Raw genomic sequence first — 23832 nt, forward strand, 5'->3', positions numbered from 1 at the left:
TGAAAGTCCTTCAAGTTGAGCAAACTCCTCAGGACAATAACAGGTCCCCTGTTTGGATGACTTAGAAATGCTCTGCAGCTCCTCTGTCCTTGAGGTCTGGAGACATTATCCTATTATAATAACATTTGGTACTAGTGGACTCTGAGAAGCAAGCAAGTTATATGATCTGCACATGCACAAAGCTAACTGCACTATGTAACCTAGGTAACTTGATATGACCCTGGAATAGATAATTAACTGGATTGGCTTTCCCACAGAAGCCACTTCTTGCTCTTCCCCATCCTCTGTGCTTCCCTTTTTGTTAGCTCTCCCCTTAACCTTTATAGCTGGACCCCAATTAAACTTGACAGATGGACAATATCTTGATATTTTAAAATAATAAAATATATAATAACATGGTAATATAGGGCAAAGAGAGACAATATGATACTTTTAATCATTGGATTTTATTTTCCATAAATTATATGAAATTCAGCTTAAAAAGATTGCTTTATGATGCTGTCACTGGACATCCTCCCCCAGGTCATAAGTACTCATTCTTCATTAGTAACTTTATTTTTCATCCATCTGACAGGTAGGTATTCATGATGCCTACAGCATAACCATTTATTGTATTGATCTTTTGTCCCTGGGACCTGGAACGTGGCCCCTCCATCCTCCTTATAAAGAATAGGCTAGGCCTACTTGTCTATCCTCTGAGCTATCCACTTGCAGTCTTACCAAATGCCATCCAATCACTCCTGAGGTTATAGACAGGCAACCGTTGTATTGGCTTTTTGTTTTTGGAGGTGCTGGGCTTGAATCAAGAGCCTCACGAGAGCATACTAGGCAAGTGCTGTACTCTGTGAGTCACATGCTCGGCTCTCTATATTACTTTTTAAAGTGATAACTACAGGCTTGCTTTCAATCATAGGTCTAGGGATATGGAATACACCTTGGTTAATTTTTTTGGTCCTCTTTTAACCTATTTTAAAACCAGCATTGATTAAGATATAATTGCCCTCAACGAAAGTTGGTTATTCAATCCACAGAGAGTACCCCATAATATGATCTTTATAATGATTCAGTTATAACACAATACCATTTTCAGAAGGCACCTTTTGGGGTGAAAATTTCATTTCACACTCAGGCATTTATGGTATATTCGATCAGATTTAAGGCTAACTTACCCCCCCAAAAGAAGATCTGTAATTCTGCTGATTATCAACAAATCTTCTTTATTGACACCAACAAACAAACAAAGCCAAAAACCCACTCTCTTTTGTTAATTACAATCAACATGATACACATACCCAAATCCACAAGGATAGCATGCTGCTGGGCGGTGAGCCGCTTCAGAAGTTCTTTATAGGATGTGTCTGGGGGTTGGTGCTTGTTAGGCAATCTGTGTCTTAGGCGATACTGTAAAGCCAGGAACTGCCAAATTTCTCCTCGTCGGCTTTTGGGAACTCCTGCAATCGAAGAGATTAAAAATAATAAGGCAAGGCCTTCAACTCTGAAATGAAGTTGCTAACTCACAGTTGATGAACTGTGTGATTCTTGAAAACAGGCAGTTGTATGGACCACGTGCCAACCTCAGGTCACGTGGTATAATGTGCTGTGTGAACCACTGTTTGACAAGTGTTGTCTGATAGCTCCCAATGTCTCATGAACGAAAGTATTCAAATAACAACTGTGGCCACACTGACAATAACATTGGGCAACACTGACTAAGCACTTAATAAAAGATTTATTAAGGGTGCTAGCCAACAAGCCTCATACCTGCACTCAGAGAACAACCCTAACAGGTAAATTATTCCCATTTTTCACCTGGAAGAGATGAGGCAAGAGATTATGTAATTTGCCTGAGTTCCCACAGTTAATAAGTGATGGTACAGAATTAGCACTCTGAAAGTCTGGTCAAATTCTGAAATCCAAAAGTGTATTATTGCCTATTTCTACTTTTTATGTGGTTCAAAGACAGCCACAGATGCTAATCCTTATATTACAATTTCTCTAAATATTTTTCATCCACAAGTAACTTTGCAAAAGAGAATCAAATAACATTTTTATGTGATCATAAAATAATAAAAACAGTAATCACAAGACAAAGGGCATCACCAAAGCACCCTAGAATGTCACCCAACCTTCAGTAAGAAAATACTTAGTATATGTAATGAAACATTCATTTAATCATGCCTGAACACCAAAGGGTATCACAAGCAGTTCAAAGTATGCCACAACTATGCTTTTATGTCTGACATGAAGTAAGCACAGGAAGGACAGGATTCAGGTCTGTACAGGGAAGCTGACTTTATTTCATTCATGGAGAGTTTTCCTTTCAGACAGACTGCTTCTAAATGGGCTCCTTAGCTCCAGCTGGTTAAGGGAAGGTCTGGTGACAGCAACCTCCTCTGACGGTAATGCCAGTGTTTGCAAAAGTTGAAAGCATTTTTGGTAGCCCAGAGGGTGCTGCCGACCTGCTTTATGAGGCCCTCCACGGGCTCCAAGCTCTCCTTTTTAGCCCCATTCTCTGACATACACTAGAAGTTTGTGGTTATTTTCACTTTGCCGATTTCCAGTTACTGCTGTTGCCTTTATAGAATTCCAAGCTTTCTCTCAAAGGCCTCAAGTATTTCTGCTCATCTTTGTAGATGATCCTGAATGTCACCTTTTCCGTTGAAGCTCTCCCTCAGATCTCTCACCCAGTCGCTTCCTTTTCACATACCATTCATACTGCAACATTACCATGCTGAATGACAGCCAGCTCTATGCTGTATGTGTGCATACTTTCTCAACATCAATGGGGAACTCCTTGGGAATGGAAGTATACTTTCATCTTATAGTCCTGGACCTTGTTACTTAAATATTTGTGGAATGAATGACAGCATATAACATGTCATCTGTAGGGGTGACTTTCATTAGCCCATGAAACAAATCACTGATGGTGAACAGGCTGTTTTAACCACTCATTCAACCACAAGTTTACAATAAAAACTGACACTTTGGTTAAACATTTATTGGGCATCCAGTATGCAGTGGAGTATAGAGAATGGCCCTGAGGATATCTTATCACTGAGAGATGTATAAATCCTTTCTCAGGAAAATTAGTCTCATTCACCCATCCACCCATTCATTCAGTAAATAACTTGTGGAAAATACTGCCCTGGGTGCTAAGTGTGCAGCGATGGGGCAAGAAACACAAACACACACACACACACACACACACACATAAATATATAACACATTGCAAATTATGATATATACACTGATCATGAGAAAGAATAATAAAGCAAAACTAATTTATTTTGGAGATAAGACAGGGATGGTGCTCTAAGGAAATGAGACTTGAGGCCTGAGGGAGAACAGGATACTACAGGCTAGGAGTGTGGGCAGCAATCACTTCAGGAAGAGGTGTGAAGGCCCTGAGAGGGGCAGAGGAAAGGAGAGAGAGGGAGAGGGATGGAAAACACGGAGATGGGAAAAGAGGAGAAGGAAGAGAGGTAAGGAACATCAAGTCCAGGGTGGACTGGAACATTCCACCAGGACTAGCTTAGGACACACTGTTACCCAAAGTAGTTCCACCTCTCTGAAGGACTTAGGTATACAAGGTAGGGAGAGGTGGAGAATTGGAGAAATGGAGGCAAGTTTACGAAGGCTTTGGGTACAGTGCTAAGAAGTTCCAACTACATCTGTAAGGAATTGAAAGATGAGGACTCCTAAACATGCTTATTTTATTTATTTTTGCGGTACTGGGGATTGAACCCAGTGTCTTATATAAACTAGGAAAATGCTTTACTTACACCCCAGCCCATTCTAAAGCACCTTTAAAAGTCATACAAAGAATGGTGAGATCTATTGCTCACACACATTCATTAACCACTATTTTTATCTCCCAAATAATGCATTCAATGAAAAATTTTGGACTCTACAGATCTTTAAGGAAAAAGAACAACATATTAGGTTTGTAAGTATGGCATCTTACAAAGTAAATATTAAATTAATCTAAGCTATGTTTTACACATTATAATAGGCTTTTAAAACAAGGGACTGGAGAGGTAGCTCAGTGGTACAGTGCACAGGGTCCTGGGTTCAATTCCCAATACTAAACAAAATTTTAAAAGAAAAAAGAAAATAAGACTAATTTGTCAGAGTCTTATTTTATACTTAAATTGTGTGGGTCATAGAAATTCTCATTTTACTATATTTAATCTGAATCATAGAATTTATATATAAAACATTCATATATTAGTTTTCATTTTAAGTTTAAAATGTCTTCTTTAATCCCAGCAATGCAGGAGGCTAAGACAAGAGGATCACAAATTCGAGGCCAGCCTCAGCAACTTGAGAAGGTCCTCAGCAACTAAGCAAGACCAGGTCTCAAAATAAAAAAATAAATAAATAAAGGAATGAAATGTGGTTCAGTGATAAAGCACCCCTGGTTTTAATCCCCAGAAATTAATTAATTTAAAATGCTTATCAGGCAACAATAAATACAATGGTTTTTAAAAAAGTAATTTCTCTAAAATAAATGAAGGAATGAATGGACAGAGGGAAACTTGTTAATTCATCAGAATTTAAATCTTAAATATGAATTCATATATTGTGGGTGTGATCTACACCTTCATATAAATATACACATATAAGTAAATAAATACTTCTAACCAAATGGTGTAAATGAGTCCACTTTGTAAGTGTGAACTATTTTTATGGCAGTAATTGAAGATTTGTATCAAGTCATATGCTTCTTCTTTGGCAAACAATAAAGCTACAAATAACTAGTTGGCACAGGAGAGCCAGCAAAGGAGAATCCTGGTGCCTTCTTGGGACAGGACTTCCATTAGCACCATTTTCTTGACAATCTTGTCAACAGCTACAGGCAGAAGCACATTACTTTCCTTTTTATTTTGTTTAATTAATGAATTTATTTATTTATTTATTTTTACAGGGGGAGTACCAGGGATTGAACTCAGGGGCACTGAGCCACATCTCCAACCCTATTTTGTATTTTATGTAGAGACAGGGTCTCCCTGAGTTGCTTAGCGCCTTGCTTTTGCTGAGGCTGGCTTTGAACTTGGGATCCTCCTGCTTCAGACTCCCAAGCTGCTGGGATTATGGGTGTGTACCACTGCTATTTCCCTTTTTTATAAGCTAAACACAAAGATGAAATTATTACTGAGCTGCACAAAATAAAAAAAAAAAAAATCTGAGGCCTTCCTTAAAAAGGAAAAGATTTCTGAGATTGTCCAGAGTACCTTCTCTTAGAGAAATATGAATATCTTCCATGTCACATCTGATCTTAGCTCTGCAGTTTAACAGCTTCTTATCCCAGGTTATTAAGACCTCCTTCTGACATGTGCCAACTTCTTCATAGTCTAACTTGACTTTTCTGGACTGGAGTTCATCTCTTCTTGCTAAAAAGAAAAAGGATTTATTAAGACCAGTGTGCGTTAGAATAACCATTTTTAAACACTGTATTAGTAAAACCCTATCAGTGACTTTTAGGAATCAGTGACCAATATTTACTCAAAGAAAAAAACCAAGAATAATATTGAAAATTCTCCAACTTTCAGTTATTTCACATGAAAAAATACAAGCAAAAACTTTTTAAGGTGTTACTCTGTGTCTTACTCATCCTTAGTAAACCCACTAAGCACAAAAATCAAGCATTAAGCACAAAAATCAAGCATATTGACTCTTCTATAAATTTCAGCTTCTTGACAAATGGAGTCACTTCATCAGCGACAGCTCACACTGTCTTAAACACCATTATTAGAGTGTTAATACTTCATATGACTTATGAGAAGACAAGGCCTCATGCTAAATTGGAAAATATTTGACCATCCTAACCTCATACATTTCTACAACTATTTCCAGACATATTCACACAACCTTTAAAATAGTAGGATCCTGTGTTCATTTTTAATAATCTTTTTCTGGTTTTGGTGCTAGGGATTAAACTCAGGGCCTTGTGCATGCTAAGCATACACTGTACCTATGAGCTACATTCCCTAGTCTCCATTTTTAATTATCTTAAAAAGGAAAATTCACTTCACTGAAGTTAACACTAATTCCACTTTTTAGCTAATACAGAATTCTCTCTCGTTTGATGGTGTAAAAGATAGGCTCGGAGCTCATTAAAAAAAAATGTCCACAAAATCGATCACTATCTTGACTCATCTGGATCTTGAATAATTGACTGCAAAAGAGAGAAGGAAGCAGACACAGGTGAGGGTCTTTCCCCTTTCATTAGGGTCCCTTGACTAGGTTTATCAGAGTGCTCCCCCACCACCTTACCTTCTGCAACACAAATCTTTGTCATGCATACAAAGTCCTCGACAGCACAAAAACAACAGAACGAATGTTACTCTTTACTTAGTGTGTTTGAACCATTTTCAAAGAATCAAAATGTCTTAAAACAGAGTGTTCTTCAAGCAGTTCAGTAAAAATCCCTGATTAAAAGTATAGTCGATAAAAAGATAAAAAGAAAAGTACCCCTGGATACCACTAGATGGCGGTCTAACACAGTTTAGTTTTGTTTCTCACTGTTTCCCATTTCCCTAGATAACCAAATTATATTTTAAAAGGACCAAGCTTATTAAAGCTAATACTATCATACATACAGTTTCTCTAATGATTTGCTTCACAGTGAACAAAGCATAACATTCCCTCAGATTTTTTCTCCAACCCTCTCTAGTGTGTTTAAAATAATCACCTATTTTACACTTGAGGATAAAAAGGCAAGACCAGTTAACATCTGTCTCCCCATAATTGGTTCACTAGGCAGGAATAAAGAACCACCAAGAAATGATTATCAACTGGTTATAATTTTAATAAACTATATTTCTGTCCTTGTTACTTAAATACAGAAGTATACTCAGAACTGATAAAGGTTTCTGATAAGATATTCTAAAATCTCCTTTCTTACCCTAAAAATTATGTAGCGTAACTGACCTCAAAATAGACTTGTGGTCATTTATATTAAAACATTTCATTTCTTTATATGAGCACACATAGCAGAGCAATGCTGTAGCATATTCAGAAAAGCTCAGGAGTCATGATGAAACAACCTGAGTTCCAGAACTTGTTCTGCTTGTTTTCGTGATTATGAGACTTTGGGTTAATTTCTTAGCCTCCCCAAGCTTATCACTAACTCAGCTACAGAAGGAAGAAGTTAGCTAAACAATCCCTAAGGCCATACTCCCTCAAATAGTTTGATTCTAAAATCATCCTTTGACATTTATCGTACAATTTTATTTGTACACAACTCCCCACTGAAGTATAATTTTCATGTTTTAAATTTTTTAAGGGAATGATAACACTTTTTGTCAACATCTTTTTCTGTTTATGATTTAGTTCAAGATGTAACCAACTGCTTAAAAATATGAATTCAATTCCTGCAGAAAGCTTTGAAAAGCACAATCTATCAAACAGAACTTTTAAAATCATGTCAATAACAATTAATTGAATTATTAATTTAAAAAGAAAATTTATTTCCTAAGGATATTTAATATTTATGTACTTTTCAATTGGTTAAGAAAATAGCAATGAAAAAGAAACTATGCCTCTGTAAACAAAATATTGTTAAAATAAAAAACTGAACAACAGGTGTGCTAATAAGAATCTTAACACAAATAATGAATTCGGAAATGTGAAAATCTTAAAAAAAAAACTTTTTGGAAGACAACACAATAAAAGCAAGTGAGAGAAAATCTGGATTGTATATTTGACAATAATCTTAAAAGTCAAAGGGTCCCTGTAGCCTAAAATGTTCATCATACAGATATAAAAACAAGGGCCTTCTCGGAAGCAATTGCCCAAGAAAATGGCATTTATATACTTTTTGCATTTCATACTGTCTGGGCATCTTTTGTGTGCAGTTATATCAGAGGCAAACTGAATCAGTTTTGAAAGAAGCTGAAAAATACATTACAAACATTTAGTGTTCCAAAACTCAGCAACCAAGTACCACAAATAGCATGACAGTTATTATAAATTATTTGGTTGTAAATTTTTATAATTTCTTAAAAAAAATTGATAAAGCATTAACAAAAAATAGGAACTCTGATTTGATAAGAGATAATTATAATAGTTGAAATAGATATAACAAAAAGAAATTATTTGAAATAAGAATATTTAGTTCATTATATCATTTAGCCTATAAGTTGAAAATTACATTCAAAAAAGAAAGTATATTTTTTCATATTTAAAGGTTTTTTGAGTAATGCACAATGATATTAAGTTTTCAGTCACATAAAAGACATTGAATTCACGTTACCTACAATTTTTATTAGTCAAATATTCCCACAGACTTCTGATATTTCAACTCTATCAAACAAAAATGCAAATATCTTTAACTGATCTTTTCTAGGTCATAATCATCTCATGAAACACAAACAAATAATTATGATCAAAAGATATTTAAAGTTCAAGAAAGAGTGTGAATATGTGTGTAACATTTCGCCCTGTTTGAATAGCTAACCTTCAAGTTTCTGGTTTTCTTTTTCCATTCGAAGCAACAAGATTTGTTGATGTATAGCTTTTTTCCATAAACTCTTTAGTTCTTTTGATTTCTTTTTTTCTTCAACCTTCTCTGGGTCATCATCACCAGACAAGAATATAACCAGCGGTTCCTCTTCCATGGTGGGAGTGAGAGGGGACAGTGGCAGCAGCTCATTCCTATCCTGTCCATCTGCAGAGAAGAAAAGAGTGAGTGGCATTCCTTAGTAGTAGCTCAGACTACAGAAGTTTCCTTAGAGTAACACTCTCTCATCTTAATGTTCCACATTTCAAGGTGTTCACAGGGCCACTTTCCCAGGAACTACTGTTTAAGTAAATTTACCAGAACTAGCAATTTAAGTAAATTTACCAGACTGAATTCCCCTTCCAGATTTCCCTCTCCCAGTGAAACAAAAGCATATGTCATTTCACCACTTCTTCTTTTTACACAAAAAAGACTTATAAGGGAGTCACTCCAAAATGAACTGGCCTTTCCCCAAAGTACAACACTTCTGCAATTTACCTAAGCATACTCTCTGGTGCAAACAGGACTAAGTGGGTAAGTACTAGAGATCTCCTAAGGTCCATGCCTACTGTCAGAGTCCTCCAGGAGAGCAGCAGCTGAGCAATGCTCAGGCCTTCTTGGCTGAGCTTCTCATAGGGCCGCTGCTCCCTCCCGCTGCAAAGTCTCCTTAACTGATCCCTGCAGCTCATTCTCTCCTTCCATTTTGGCCCGTTCCCCACATACTGCCAATTATTTTCCTATTAACAAACACAATCATATCTCTTAAAACATCTCAATGACTGCATCAGGGAGAACCAAGTGCAGACTACTGGGAATAATGTAAATCCCTTCAGACTCTGGCCTCAAGTCACCTTTCCAGCCTCATGTCGCAAGCTCCCATCCTCTGCCCGATCATGCTAGGTTTCTCCCAATCCTCTAACCTGCAAAGTTCTCTCATACAATTCTAGAACTTTGTTAAGACAAATTTCTCCCAGTGATGAGTTTAAATATTCAGTTTTTCTGTGGAGCTATCTCTGACCATCCTAGGCAGAATTAGTTTTATCTTTAGCAATGCCAGCTGCTTTCTTCTTTTTCTCTTTGAGATTCACTGATCTCTGCCCCTACCCTTATTACTTCCTTCCTCATGTTTCTGTTGTTTGTAGATTCTAACTCCTTTTTCCAGTTTCTTGAGTTAAATACTCAGTACATGTGACTTCTGGCTTTCTTGATTTTAGATGAACACATTCATGGCTGTGAATTACCCTCAGAATACTACATGCAGAGCAGGGATTATCATATTTCCTTCCTTCTAGATTCTAGGAGTATAGTTTTCAAATACATAAAAATTTTCAGTTGTCCTTTTTTCCTTGCAGTCCTGGGTATTGAACCCAGGACCTCGTACATGGGAGGCCGTGCTTTACCCCTGAGCTACATCCATAGCCCTAGCTGTCTTTCATTCATTCATTCATGTTGGTTTTCTTCCTCCTTTTCTTTTTTATTTCAGCACTATGGTCAGAGAATATAATATACATAATCATGATTGCTTGGAATTTATTAAAATATCTTTTGGCCAAGTGCATAATTAATTTTTATGAATGTGTTATGTGTAATAAAAACCAATGAATTTTCTCTACAGAGGTAAAGTTCTATACAAATATTAGATCAAGCTTGTTCAATTATACCACTCCAATACGATTCATATTTAATTTTCCAAAGAGAAATACATTAAAATCTCCCATAAGAGCTGTTGATTATTTTATTCTCAAAATTCTTTTAAGTATCACTTTCTAGCTCCCAAGGCTATATAATAATTCATGTTCTCATACTGTTTCTTTTTTCATTTACTGCTACATTTACTTTGCCCCTCTGGATGTTTTTGCTTTAATTTCTAATATTCGAAGAAAGCTGCTACATTCTCTTGATTGATTCTTGCCTAGTGCAATATTTCCAATCTTTTATTGTTTGACATTTCTCTGTCATTCTCTTTTATGCATGACTCTTATAAAAGACTGTATTCTGTATTGCCACTCTAATTATTTAAAAAATAAATAAAAATCTATGACTTCTTCTGCAGCACTATCTTAGTTCCCTGCGCACTGTGGAGTAGGTTCCAAAGCAAGTTTTGCCAACCAACTCACCCACTCATTCATTCAAAAAACAAGTGCCGAAAGTCTAATGGGTTGTGATGATCCCTGACTATCAGATACAGAAGTTATGTCTCCACTTGAAACTCTTAAATCTCTTTATACACAAAGCACTTCCACTGCCTTCCGAAATTCACAGCACTCACAGGAGAAACTCCTCAGTAATTACACACAGACCTTGTTGCTGCATTGCAGAGGGAGATTTGTTCATGGGCGATGCAACGCGAAGGAAAATGCGCTGCCGCCAGGAGATCCTGCGAGGTGTGACCGGGGTTCCTCCAGCGTTTAGGGACTCATTGCTGCAGGTGGATGAGGTCCTTTTCCTCCCTTCTCCATCACTGTGGAAAGTCAGTAAATATCAAATTTGTAAGGAAAGCTGCATAACACGGTACTTCGCAATGAAATGGCAGGTAGCACAAGCCATTCACGATTTCTGCCGCGTGCAAGCAGGAGCGCAGGCACCATGGAGCAACGTCACATGAGCACACTGGTCACCCAGGCCAGCGCGTCCTGGGAAAACTGCAATCCAGGCACAGCCGGGTCATGAGAAGCTCACCTGTTTCTACTCATTCCTTACTAGCCAACCAGTCCTGCCTGTCATTTGAGGAACAGAAGTACTTAATACAGGGCCGTAAGGGATGCTTAAGTAATGAACTCATGTTTTGCCAAAGAAATTAAATCAATAGTTTATTCTAAACAATCTAGATATTTCATAAGATGCTCTGAAAAAGGTTTTGCTATAGCTCATACAGAATTAAGATCTACCTACAAATTGTTAGCTACTGATGGCTGGATCATGGCAGAAAATAACCTGAATACAGGCAGAATGGGAAGCCTTGGGATCACTGTGGTAGAGTTAAAAAAAAAAAAAATTAGAGTCAAATAATATGAAATAGGATACAATTTTTAAAATATTAACCAGATTTCTTTACAGCAGGTCTCCTTTAAGACTGGCATACATTTTGACTGTCCATCAGGAAAATAGTATATAGAAATTCTACTGTCAGAGTCCTCCGGGAGAACTGGAGTTCAAGTAATTGACTCCTGATTCCCAACTTCTTCTTCTGGATGTGGGGGTCTCACATTGATCTATTTCAGTGCTTTGTGAAACTCCCATGAGAAAATACTAGGCTGCTCTAAGTCTTTCATTTCCTAAGAAAGTCCACTTTGGGTTACATGAGGTCTATCTGCAATAAAAGGTCAAAATGACTCAAAGTTACTTTTGAGACCAATTCTGTAACTAGAAGACCACACAATCATTGGAGCTGTTTATGGTAGGAACATATTACTTTTCTATAATTTCATAGTCTTTAAGTTCTCCTAAGAGAATGATGAAGATAACAACATTTTTAAATGGTGATACCCACAAATGAAAGGTATGGAACTTTGGGTGAAATCAAGAAGTTCAGAACTCAGGACAGAAATGAAACCCAGCTAGAAAAGCCACAGGTCTCTCAGACACTGAGAGGAACTCAACAGTGCTGAGGCAATTAATAAAAGAGAACAATTCTGTACCTGCCTGTTACATTTTTATTCACTCTGTGTATTCATACTTACAGTTATCAGGCAGTTCAGTTATTTCCAATCTGGGATCTATCTTCCTAGAAATATTACTTTAGCTAAACTAAGGGTAAGAAATGGACATACCTATGAGCTGATATGCAGATAGCAAGTGCCATGTTGTATTATGCTATTTTAGGAAGTAGTTGAGGCATACATTTCAATATAGTCACGTTATGTATCCTACATAAAATTATAACCTTATTAGGTGTCCAAGGTTCAAAACTCCCTACTATGCTAAATAAATAGATATACCTTTACTTCTCCTTTGGAAAACTGTAATTCAAATATTTCTTATTCTGAATTCAAATGTTCTCTATATAATGGGTACATCTTGATAAATCTCTTAGAGTACTCTATATCTTAACATTTGTACCAGTATCAGACCTGAATTATTTGCTAAATACCCAGTTGAGGGGTAAATTGCTAGCTCCTACTGTAATAAACAGTAAGCACTCAAGAAATAACCCTTGAATAAATTAATGTTTTATACAACCATATGAAATATTAACTCAGAAGCTTAGGTAAAATGGAGGAAAAAATACTGGCAGAGATTTACCTTCTTAATTTATTAGTAGTCATGACTTTAAATCTTTATGGCAGAAAGTTCTAGTAACTGTTTCCCAAAAGTACAGACTGAGCTGTTGATGGCATTGTTAGAATAGAAAATGACAAGACTGTTAATCAACAACAAAAAGTACCTTTTTTTCCTAGCAAGTATAGTTCCTTCCCTATAGGAGGGCTTCAAATTTATAATTTATGCTTTGCAATATAAATGAAATACTTTTGTTAAAGTACCTATTTCAATGCCTCACAGGGTAAATGTTCTACAAGTATTCATTTCTCCTGATTTTCTAGTAGCTCTAATAAACAAAACCAGAGTAAATCAAATGAAAGGATTCTGAAATGTTCATATTTTTATGCTGAAATGAAAACATCCTTTTTTTAAAAAAAATTCACTTGTTATGATACATTAAGTGTCTAGAAAGTACTCAAAATAAAAGTGAGCAGTACCCATCTCAGTTTCATTACTGCCTGCAAAATTCAAGCTTTGGGAGGAATATGTTATAAACTAGTTGCAAAAATTACCCTGACATTAGCCCACTCCTACATATTTAAAAATTGCATGACTTCTAAATTTTTAAACCTGTAATTTGAATAAACTACTAAATGAAAAACTTTCTACCCATGTCTGGAACTTAATAACCAGTAATAGCCAAAAATTAGTAGTCAAAATAAAAGACAATAATACACCAAGAAGGGGAACTTACATAACATATCATTGATCCTATCTTGTACTAAAAATCTACATCCTCAAAAAGTAGCTTGATTGCACAAATCGGTAAAAGCTAATCCGCTCCATTTCATAAGAGGAGACATGTATTAGAAATTCAGGTTCCAGATAAGGTTTCAGTTAGTCATGCTCACGTGCAACTGACAGCTGCTCATGGATGTAGCTGACAATCTGACACTCTGAAGGTGGCAATTTCAAGAATCAAAACCATATGAAACACTGTGCATTGAAATTCCTGAGTCTCGACTTGGAAACTACACTGGGAGGTGATATTTCTTTTGCTTTTATTTCTCTATTTTGCTACAACATTCATTTTCACTTTAACTTCTTTAATTAAACTTAGCATGGAGGTCAAGTATAATGTCTACTTTCTGAGTGAACATATGAAGACAACAACATGGTGTCTACTGTAATAGTAATAATGGCAGGCTTGTAATCATCTTACAAGTATGAATTAATTTTGTCCTCACAGCAACTATCCAGGGTAGGTGTTATTACTCTTCCCATTTTGGGTAAGAAACCTGCGGTAGAAAGAATCTAGGTAACTTGCCCACAGTCACACAAATGATAAGCAATGGAGCCAGGACTCAAAACCAGGCAATCCAGAATCCAAAATTGAGGCACTGTGCTTTATAACACCAGTGTAAATACTCTGCATTAGTTCCTGCAAAACTCTACAGAACATAAAAATAAAACTGCCAGGACCCCCAGGTTTCTGTGTATTTGGGGTGGAAAAAAATTAGTCTCTAATCAACAATAAGTCTCTTGGTTGGATAAATTTTTTCACTTTTTAATGGAATGATCTATTTCAGCTGAGAACTAAATTCAAAGCACTATTAGGTGCTTTATTTGTATAACATCTCACTTCTGTTACTTTGCTTTGAAATAAACGCAATTCATAAGGTATATTCTTGATTTTAAACAAAACAGCTTAATATAGAATATACATATATTGCTTTTTTAATCATCTTTACATTTTTGAAGTAATGAAACAAATCATAGACATTCCCTTATTTTTCCATATAATCTTTTGCCTCCTTCATCTGTGCTTTAAAGTATAAACATGTATATTATTAAACTGCTTCTCAAAAAAAAACATATTCAGGAAAAGTCCTCTGTGCCAATATTTCCTCTAGCAGAAATTAATGATATAAAAAATGAATAACTAGGAAGAAAGAACAACTTGGAGAATTCTCACCCAGTTCTGTGTTGGTGTATTCTATATGTACTTCCTACTACTGTTTGTCAATTAACTGAGAACCACAATCCATGAACACAAATATGGGCTTTACAAAGGGAGAAAATAACCCACATTATACATTATCATTGTGTAGGCTGAGAAGAACATTTTGCATCTATTGAAAGTTATGGATAAAATAAGAACTCCCTAAAGTTACAAGATGACTTCTGAATATGTCCTTGAACAGTTGTAATCTTCATTGCATCAACTGTTAACATACTTCTCAAGTTAACAGAACTTTTAATGCACATGTGCCTGCTTTGATAGGAATCAACTCACTGAACATCGTACCTGATGAAGGTATTTTAACAGTCACTTTCCTACTAGGCCAACACAGATACATTCTGTGTAAAGATCAATTCTTCTACCAGTTTTACAGATGTATTCTGCTGCGCAGCAGACGGCCTCCTACCCCACTACCCAACTCCCGAGCACCAAACTTAAACTACCAGCATCACAAAGCCCAAATAAATGACTACACACTAGCTAAATCTAGCTGGATTACAGTTCATTACAACTCAAGACAGAACAAAATGTGATTAATCTGATAGCAACTATTTAATAGAAAGCTGAAGAAGCTTTCTTTGTCCATGCCTTCAAGCCTGCATAGAATAACATACTGGTAAAAATTTTTTTAGTTTTATTCCACAGGATCACAGTACAATTTAACTCATAATTGCCTCAGGTGCAGTTAAGAGTTTATATATAAGTTCTGTTTTTCAACTAGGTACACATCTGTCAGCCTATGGAAAATCTTTACTAATTAAATAACACTGAGATTGAACCAGTCTAGTGGAAATCAGTAAGTGGTATCTGAGCTGTGAGTCAAAAGAGATAGATTAGTCAGTGGAACAATGCGTAGGAAAAAAGAGGGAGGAGAACAAAGAGTTTTATTTCCTAAACTCTACACACTGAATGCAGATACTTAAAAAATGCTTTGCACATCAGAATTTAAAACATCTCTGTGTGGTACATATGTTTATTTACATCCTCATAACTTAAGATAAAGAAAATGATACCCACCAAATAGGAAACCTCTGTGGGGCTCAATCTAACCATGTGTAAAATAAGGAAACTATAGGCCAGACCATCTCTAAAAGTAGTAAATGAATCTAGTGTTATGCCCATGGTAGAATCTAAAAGGGTACAAAACAAAACAAACATCTCTACTAGACTTTTGAAAACAGATAAAAAGTACTTTAAATGGTCACATATCCAACCACCAAAAAAAAAAAAAAAGGGAAAAAAAATGTATAAGTCAATTAAAAGTCTCAAAAAAAAAAAAAAATCAATTTTTGTCTTAGCAAGATGACCAAAATAGTTCTCTGAGGATTTTTCTCTCCTTGATGGTTCATTCTAGCACAATCTATAATACTATGTTTTTACTGCAGCTACCAAGAAATCTAAAAGTTAGTGGCCCCAAATAAAAAGATGGACACATGTTTCTCATGAGGCTTGTGATATAGGCAAAGTGTAGAAACAGGAACAAAGCACATAAATGTTTGCAGCTAAGTTGTTGAGCAGTGTTTCTGGACATTTTGCACAGAGTGCAGGGGAATCCAAGGAAAAGCTGTCACTAAGGTATGGTGAGGTATTCATAATAAGGAATGAGAAGTTTTCCTGTGTCTGGATCAATGGACATCCACAAGGCTTTAGCAGTATCTCACAGTCACAGAAATTAAAAGGAATACAAAAAAATTAATACTCCTCTTCACGTGAAAACCAGATTCTTTAGGATGCTCATTTCTGCATCTTCTTGGGACTTGGAAGAAACTCCTTATATAGACAACATGTGTCTCCCAACTAAAATTTTATTACTTTAAAATTAAGATTAGGCTTTGATTGAAGGCCACAGCCCAGTTCTAAGGAAATTTCAACATGGAATAAAGTAGAAACAGGATTTCTGCTTGCAATCCACACACTTTATACAGTGATTTGTGACCTTTGATTATACCAAGATCACACGTTCCCTTCTATGTAGACTTAGCACCCAGGATGACAGCATGCATTCAGGAGAAAACCAACACTGCTCCTTGGACTAATGATGACATTCAGTAGGAGAATCTGTAAATTTTATAAAAGAAAATATGTAATCTCTAATCACCTTGATTCTGAAGCAGTGTCCTGTCTAGTACAACAGGAAAACAAGGAAAGTATTAGCAGAGAGATATATGCCCAAGATCAGGACATAGAATAAAAATGCATTTCCTTAAGTCATCAACAAGATTACTTCAACAATGAACCATAATGGACAGTTGGACTACTTTTATCAATGAATACAAGAAAACTATAAAACCAAAACCATACCACAAGCACTTCATCAGCAAAAAATCTTATTTTCTCATGAAAGTTTTATAAGTAAATGAGAGTAATTACTGTCGCTTTTTTAAAAACTATCATTTACTTTTGACCAATGAACTTCAATACAAATGATTTTTTAAATATCAGCTTAAAACCTCAGAAGCAGTTATAAGGAGTAATAAAAATGCCTGTTGATAGAAAGGATATATGTATCACAAAAATATACCATCATACACAATTATAATTTAACCACTGAATGGTGAAGTGTTAAATTTTCAAAAATGAATTCAAAGTCTGATAAAACAAAAAATGTACTTATTCCCTTTCCTTAATCATTTTAATTTTGTGCAAATTAATCTACTAGCCAACAAACCATGATATTAAAAAGACCTTTGTTCCTTTTTCTCAGCAGTAATTCAGGACAGTGGTCCTGAAGAAGTATGCCTAACTTGAATTTAAAATTACAAATAAATATTCTTTTTAAAAAGTAATAGTATTGTTAGCCCACATCCTACCCTATACTATTCCCTTCCTGGTTATGCATGTTAGAGATCCGTTTTATCCAACCAAAAAGATATTAGGTACCAAGTGACAAGAAAATTACAATTGGTAATTACAAGTATGAACCTCCTTCCCTCATTCTGAATAGTTCCAGAAATCATGGTAATCTGTATACATGATGTTCTCTTGAAACAAGTGGCAATGTGAGATGCACAGTTCAGAAACCACTGGACCAAACCAAGCTCTTGAATATCTTTGGGAAATACACCCTCAAGTATTAAGAGTAAAGGACATGACATGCAACCTATTCACAAATAACGCAGAATGAAGAAATATGTATATGCACATAACACAGAAATAGATATGTACATAGACAAAGAGAATGATTCAGAAATGTAGCAAAATATCAAAACAGATTAATCTAGATAAAGGATTAAAAGGAGTCCTCTATTTTTGCAACTTCTCTATAAATTTGAAATTATTTCAAAGTACAAACACAAAACAACTCTCTCCAAGATTGCAACTAGTGAATTTATGTCTAAGTCACTTACTAGTTAAAATAATCTGCATTTTGTCCAATAACTTTACTACTGGGTAGGTACTCACCAATAATGCATATATACAACTAATGATATGTAGATAATAGTCAAGGCAGAACTCTTTTCCAAAGCAAAAGCCTAGAAACAACCAAATGTCCATTCAAAAGAGCATAAATAAATTGTGATCTAGTAAATGAAATACTCTATAGTATTAAAAATGAATAAAGTACACATAAAAATAGGAATGAATCTCACAACCTAAAGTCAGTGAAAGAAGCCAAATATAAAAGGAGCAGATGCTGTATCATCCCACTTATATAACACTCAAAACCAGTCAAAACTAACCTATGATATGAGGCCAGCATGGGGCTGATAGGATGGGAAGAAGAGAGTAGCACGGGGCACTGGCAACTTTCCACTTATTGCCCAGGCAGAGGTGACTTAGTGCTGTATACTCTGTGATGATCCACTGAGCTGTATACTTACGATCAGTGCACTTTTCAAGGAAAAGTTTTTATTTTTAAAAGTATACTTTTGGCCTATTGATTCTATGCTGTCAAACTAAAAGAATATAGAAAAGTGTAAAAAAAAAAAAAAAAAACTACTCTCTGGTTTTTAGAATTTCTCATAACCAAGAAAAACATTTAATAGTGCCGAAAACAGTGATTTTTAGATCCTGCAAATTGAAAAGTTCTCTGTATTTTAAATACAACCCTTCAAACAATGTAGCTACCAAAAGGTGAACCTAAAACTAAATCCTTCGGTTTGGAGGAGGTATCAAGGACTCTGAGACACTAGTAGCTATAATACTACACAGATCTAAGCAGAAATTCCTAAAAACAACACATAACCTTATTAAACAATATAAGCAACCTTTTTTAAAATAAGCCACTTCTTTTGTACTCTACATCCTATTTATAGTCAACCTCTGACCTTTTCAATGGCTATCTCTAATTGTTTAGGAAAGAAACTGGGATTCTCCCTATGCTCACTCTAACTAGTATAACAATAAAAAACTAAAACAAGCTTTGATTCAAAGTGCTGCATTCTTATTAGAAGGCAGTATTATAGAGATAAGACAAACTGATACTTTTATGCACGTACAGTCTTGATTCTCTAAGTCCACTGTATATTCCATATATATTTAGACTACTTTTTGTGACTACCTTCCTTTGCAACTTCTCCCACAAGGCTGTCCCTGAAAACTTTTTAAAATAAAATATTTCATCTACTTTCTTCACTGAAAATCAGATTCAGCATTTGAATATCTCTCTGTATTAATTCAGAGCAAAATTCAGAATCATAATTATATAATCCAATATTAATTATATTTCTTAGAGTGAAAAAATTGGCACTTATGTTAAAAGATACTTGGAAATAACTCAAGTATTAGCCTAACTTAACTAGCTAATGAGGGTTATCTAGTTATAGTGCTAATTTTTAGAATATCCTAAATCTAAAATAAAATAGGCCAAAAGAATATTCAAGAAGATTTTAGTGGCACAAAGTCTGCCTGAAACATGCATTCCTCTCCTTGACCACAAAAATTGTCAATTATCAAACAACTAGAAGCAAACCCAAATGTCATCAGCAAGAGGGTAGATAACTGTGGTGCATTAAACAGAATACTATACATCAATAAAAATATGGGAGTTAAACTAGACCAAAAGGAATGCATGTCACAGACTTCTTAGGCCAACAATAACTTCTTTAAAGGGTACCAGCTTAGCCCACCACATTCCAGAGCTGTGCAACACTTCACTAAGAATTCGAATGACTGGTATAATTTCATGTATAATTTCCATTTTAAAAAGAGGCACTTCTCCAAGAATAACTACATCTAATTTTGCATAGCTAAAAGGACAAGCAAAACTTTTAACAGGCTACACGTTTTCCCTACTGGGGACAAAAATGAAACAAAATAGAATAGCCACAAGATTCAAGAGATCCCTTATGCTAACTCATTAGAGTTGATATCAACATGATCCTGTACCCATTTATTTGATGTACATTAAGACTCAGAAAATTAAGTTTGTCATTGAAAAATCAAAAAAGTACCTTGGAAATATTTTTACATACTTAAGAAATTAAGACATACTTTATTTAAACCGTTAGTATAGTTGTTATAATCAGTGGGTTTTGGGTTCCATAAAATATCCAGAGAAGCTTAAAAAAAAAAGGCATGATTGGGGCAGGTTTACTTAGTATGTTTTAGTGCCAGGTCTTACTCCAAACGATACCAAGTTTAGACTCTGGGCTCCATGGCAAAGAAATAAATAATACAAAAAAAAAATTAATTCAAAAAGACAATCATGTCATAAAAAGATCTGAAACAATTCATTTTAAAAGCTTTCTTAATAAAATTAACTGGAATTAAAGTCAACAATATTAGAAACAGATTAGAACAAGCACACAGAAGGATGCATAAATGTCACTCCAAAATTAATCAGCCACTTTTTAGTAACTTATCAGTATATCACTGCAGAAAATTTTGCTTTGCAAACAGAGGACACTGATCTCACCTGATTTCATTTTCATATTGTGGGGACAGTCTACCTGAATTCTGGTAAAAGTTTTTCAGGAAAGAGGGGGCAGTGAAGGAAGGGGCAGAGAAGGAAGTGTGAAGACTTGGAAGACTGGAGGAAGAATTATTCTCCTTGTGCATGCGTCGAACTGGTGGAAGAATGCTGAGTACAGAAAATACAGCAAATTTGTCTTAATTTATATTTTAGCAAAATCTTCATTCACTATGAAAAAGCATATAAACAGGTTCTTGCTAGTAATTTAACCTTTCCTTTAAAGGCTCAGGGCTGAATCTTATACTCAAAAAAAAAAAAAGAAAGAAAGAAAGAAAAAAGAAAAAGCATGCAGTTCTCTGTTGAGGTAACCAAGTCTGAACTGTCACTCTTTCACAAGTGGAATTCCTCGTCTATGCAGTATCTCTATCCATCTGTGTTTATCTCTTTAAAAATTCTTAACAATTTTAGGATAAAAAGTGCTTGTGTTTACATGCAAAAGATACTTCAAAGGGAAAAACTAGGAAAGCACAAATAATTACAGGAAAACAAGGTCCAGAAGGAAAAACTGACTATGAGCAGTTCAAGACTATTTTAAAGAACATAAACCCTTCTAACTAACTTTGACAGCAACATGTTTGCTTGTTGGAAGTCACCATAATACATCTGGCTTAACAAACATTATCGGCTGCGTGAAGCCTGTGAAATGGTGCCACCATGGTTTAATCCAGAGCCTTAAGTCTCCCACACAGCTCTTTTTCCTTTTACAGATGATAATTTGTGTGGCAAGTTTTTATAAGGACATAAATGACATATTTTATACTGATAGAAATTATTTGAACTTATACATTACAAAATGTACAAAAACATGGGGGAAGAACTGAAATACCATTTACAGTCTAAAATAACTGATAGTTTTAATTCTTAAAAGTGATTGTTCCTGGGACTGGGTTGTGGCTCAGTGGTAGAGCACTTGCCTAGCATGTGTGAGGCACTGGGTTTGATCCTCAGCACCACATAAAAATAAATAAATAAAATAAAGGTATAAAAAAAATACAATAACATTTTTAAAAGTAATTATTCCTGGGGAAAAAGAGAGATTTACCATGTTGGGTAAATATAAAATTATAAATAATCCTTTTTTTTTTAAATCATGGTCGCCAACAAATACTTAATCTCCTTCACGCACAAAACAATCTGAAGAAAAATGTTTTTTCATACCATAAATACCTAATTGTAGATTTCAAAATCATTCAGAAAATGGGAGTAAAACTGTAATCTTAAAAGACTGTTAGTAAATTTGATAACATTTGATATCAAGTATTAGGCCTTTACTGGAATTTTTACTTCAAGTTTTGTTTTTATTTTTTCTCCGACTGACAACCAACCTTCTTTTTTGTGTCAAACTCACAGGTGAAGAAGAGAAACTAAATTATTTCTAAGGTATAATTTAGATCTAGGCCCTACAAGAAATAGAATCATTTCTAGGTTTATTCCTTTTACTATATCTTACCAAACAACAAGTAATTTATTAAATTATTTTTAATAATTTAATAATAATAAATCATAAATAATTAATAAATTAATTTTAATAATTTAATAATAATAAATTATAAATAATTTTAATGAATAATAAACATAAGATAATTTCTAATGGACACCAACTATAATCAGGGTATATTTAGTCCTCTTTATAGATAAAATTTCTAGTAATTTTTATATTTAGCATTATCACATAGTAAAATACAGTCAAGTATCATCTCACGTATGAAGGTAACTTAGGTGACTTTTTTTAAAACCTGGAATTTTACTGTAGGCCAACAGGAAATTCTACTGCTTTGTTATTTTCAAATTTGCTGATTTTGCTTCTTTACAGCCATCGTTAAGAAGACATTGAGTAGTAAGTGTTGCCAGTAAGTTTTCAGACAAAACAACTGCGTGATATCTTTTTTTCTCTACTTTCGTGGGGAAAAAAAGTTTTCATCCAAAATGCATTAACTCTTCTCTATGGATGCACTTTGACCTTGACCCACTTCCCTTAATCACTGAGTTTATTTTTATGTTCTTCCTAAAAACTAAAATGTTGGCTACAGCATGGAGTCACAATCCACCCTGACTCCACAGTGACCAATACAGGGTGACGTGGGAATTTGATTTCGCACTGCGGGGAGAGGCCTGGCTTACCTGCACTGCTCGCTGGAGCTCTGCCTCAGCAGAGGGGAGCGCATCCCATGAGTCCTTCCATTCTGCAAATTCAGCTTTCTCTTTGTGCTTGAAGGAGGGTGGCTGAACGTGTGTGCCCGTCTTCGGAACTGTGGGGAGTCAGAATCCTCCTCCGGGAACGCTTGCCAAGCAGAGGACAGAGGGGAGGCTGGTGGTGTCCCTGGAGGAGAGTCGCCTGGCGAATAGTCCTGAAACACAAGCACAAGAGGTCTCTCTTTCCTACAAGGTTCGAAGTGGACCTGCCGAAGCCCAGGGCTCAATGGTGACAGGGTGCCTCATCTTCCTCCTGAGTCATGACAAAACTATTTTTTTTTTCCTTTTACTCAATTCCTGGTGAAGGCTAATCAGTCTCGCCACAGCACAGCCCACTTCTGATAAGCAGCTGTAAGACAGCATCCGTAAGATAGGCCAGAAAGTGAAAGAGATAAGAAAAGGTATTCTTTCCCCTGACGCTGTGGTAAAATGCTATAGCTACTGTGCTTTTTTTTTTTTTTTTTTCTCACTGTTGTTGGGGAGATGAAAAGAGACCATGACCAAATGAGGGTGGAGTCTGTGTTAACCCATCTCCAAATTTCCGTGGCATATCGCTGCATGCTTCCTGGACTGTCAAAATGATATCACAATGCCTTAGTGTCCAAGTCTCATGGCAAAGCCTCCGGGAAAATAAAATAAAGCCTGGTATCTTCCTTCACTCTAGATGTTTCTATCCAACTACATGTTCCCTGAGATAAATGTCTTTTAAAAGACACGAAAAACAGGAAATGAAAGAAAAGTGAGCTGTGTTGGAATGCATCTCCTATTGCATGAATAGATACCATAAATCTTTCAATTCAGTCAGGTATGCAGACTTCCCAGAACAGCCACCACTGTAAAAATGTTTCACTTGAGAAACACGGGTTAGGGATAATAGAGTCACATGTAGCCAGACTAAGTCCCCAACTCCATCAACAAAAAGTTTAATAAAAATATTTAAACATTTCTCCATTAAAAAAAGGTTGCCTATGCCTCAGGTTACATGTTACACAATACAGG

At 35.5% G+C, this 23832-nt stretch overlaps 1 protein-coding gene across 4 annotated transcripts in view; it reads right to left on the bottom strand.

Moving 5' to 3' along the window:
* Tbc1d4 (TBC1 domain family member 4) overlaps positions 1–23832 on the bottom strand; it is a 174426-nt gene that overhangs the window by 15115 nt on the left and 135479 nt on the right. Inside the window, exons 10-16 of one of the 4 annotated variants that reach the window (XM_047552686.1) lie at positions 22762–22988; positions 20584–20748; positions 10804–10964; positions 8462–8671; positions 6277–6279; positions 5235–5393; positions 1293–1451 (exon numbers count right to left, since the gene is read on the bottom strand). In XM_047552686.1, coding sequence (XP_047408642.1) covers positions 1293–1451; positions 5235–5393; positions 6277–6279; positions 8462–8671; positions 10804–10964; positions 20584–20748; positions 22762–22988 — 1084 coding nt within the window. The remainder of the gene's footprint in view (positions 1–1292; positions 1452–5234; positions 5394–6276; positions 6280–8461; positions 8672–10803; positions 10965–20583; positions 20749–22761; positions 22989–23832) is intronic. The other 3 variants (XM_047552689.1, XM_047552688.1, XM_047552690.1) reach the window with 3 other exon arrangements.

Source organism: Sciurus carolinensis, chromosome 5 (genome assembly GCF_902686445.1).
Source record: "Sciurus carolinensis chromosome 5, mSciCar1.2, whole genome shotgun sequence".
NCBI classification, from domain to species: Eukaryota; Metazoa; Chordata; class Mammalia; order Rodentia; family Sciuridae; genus Sciurus; species Sciurus carolinensis.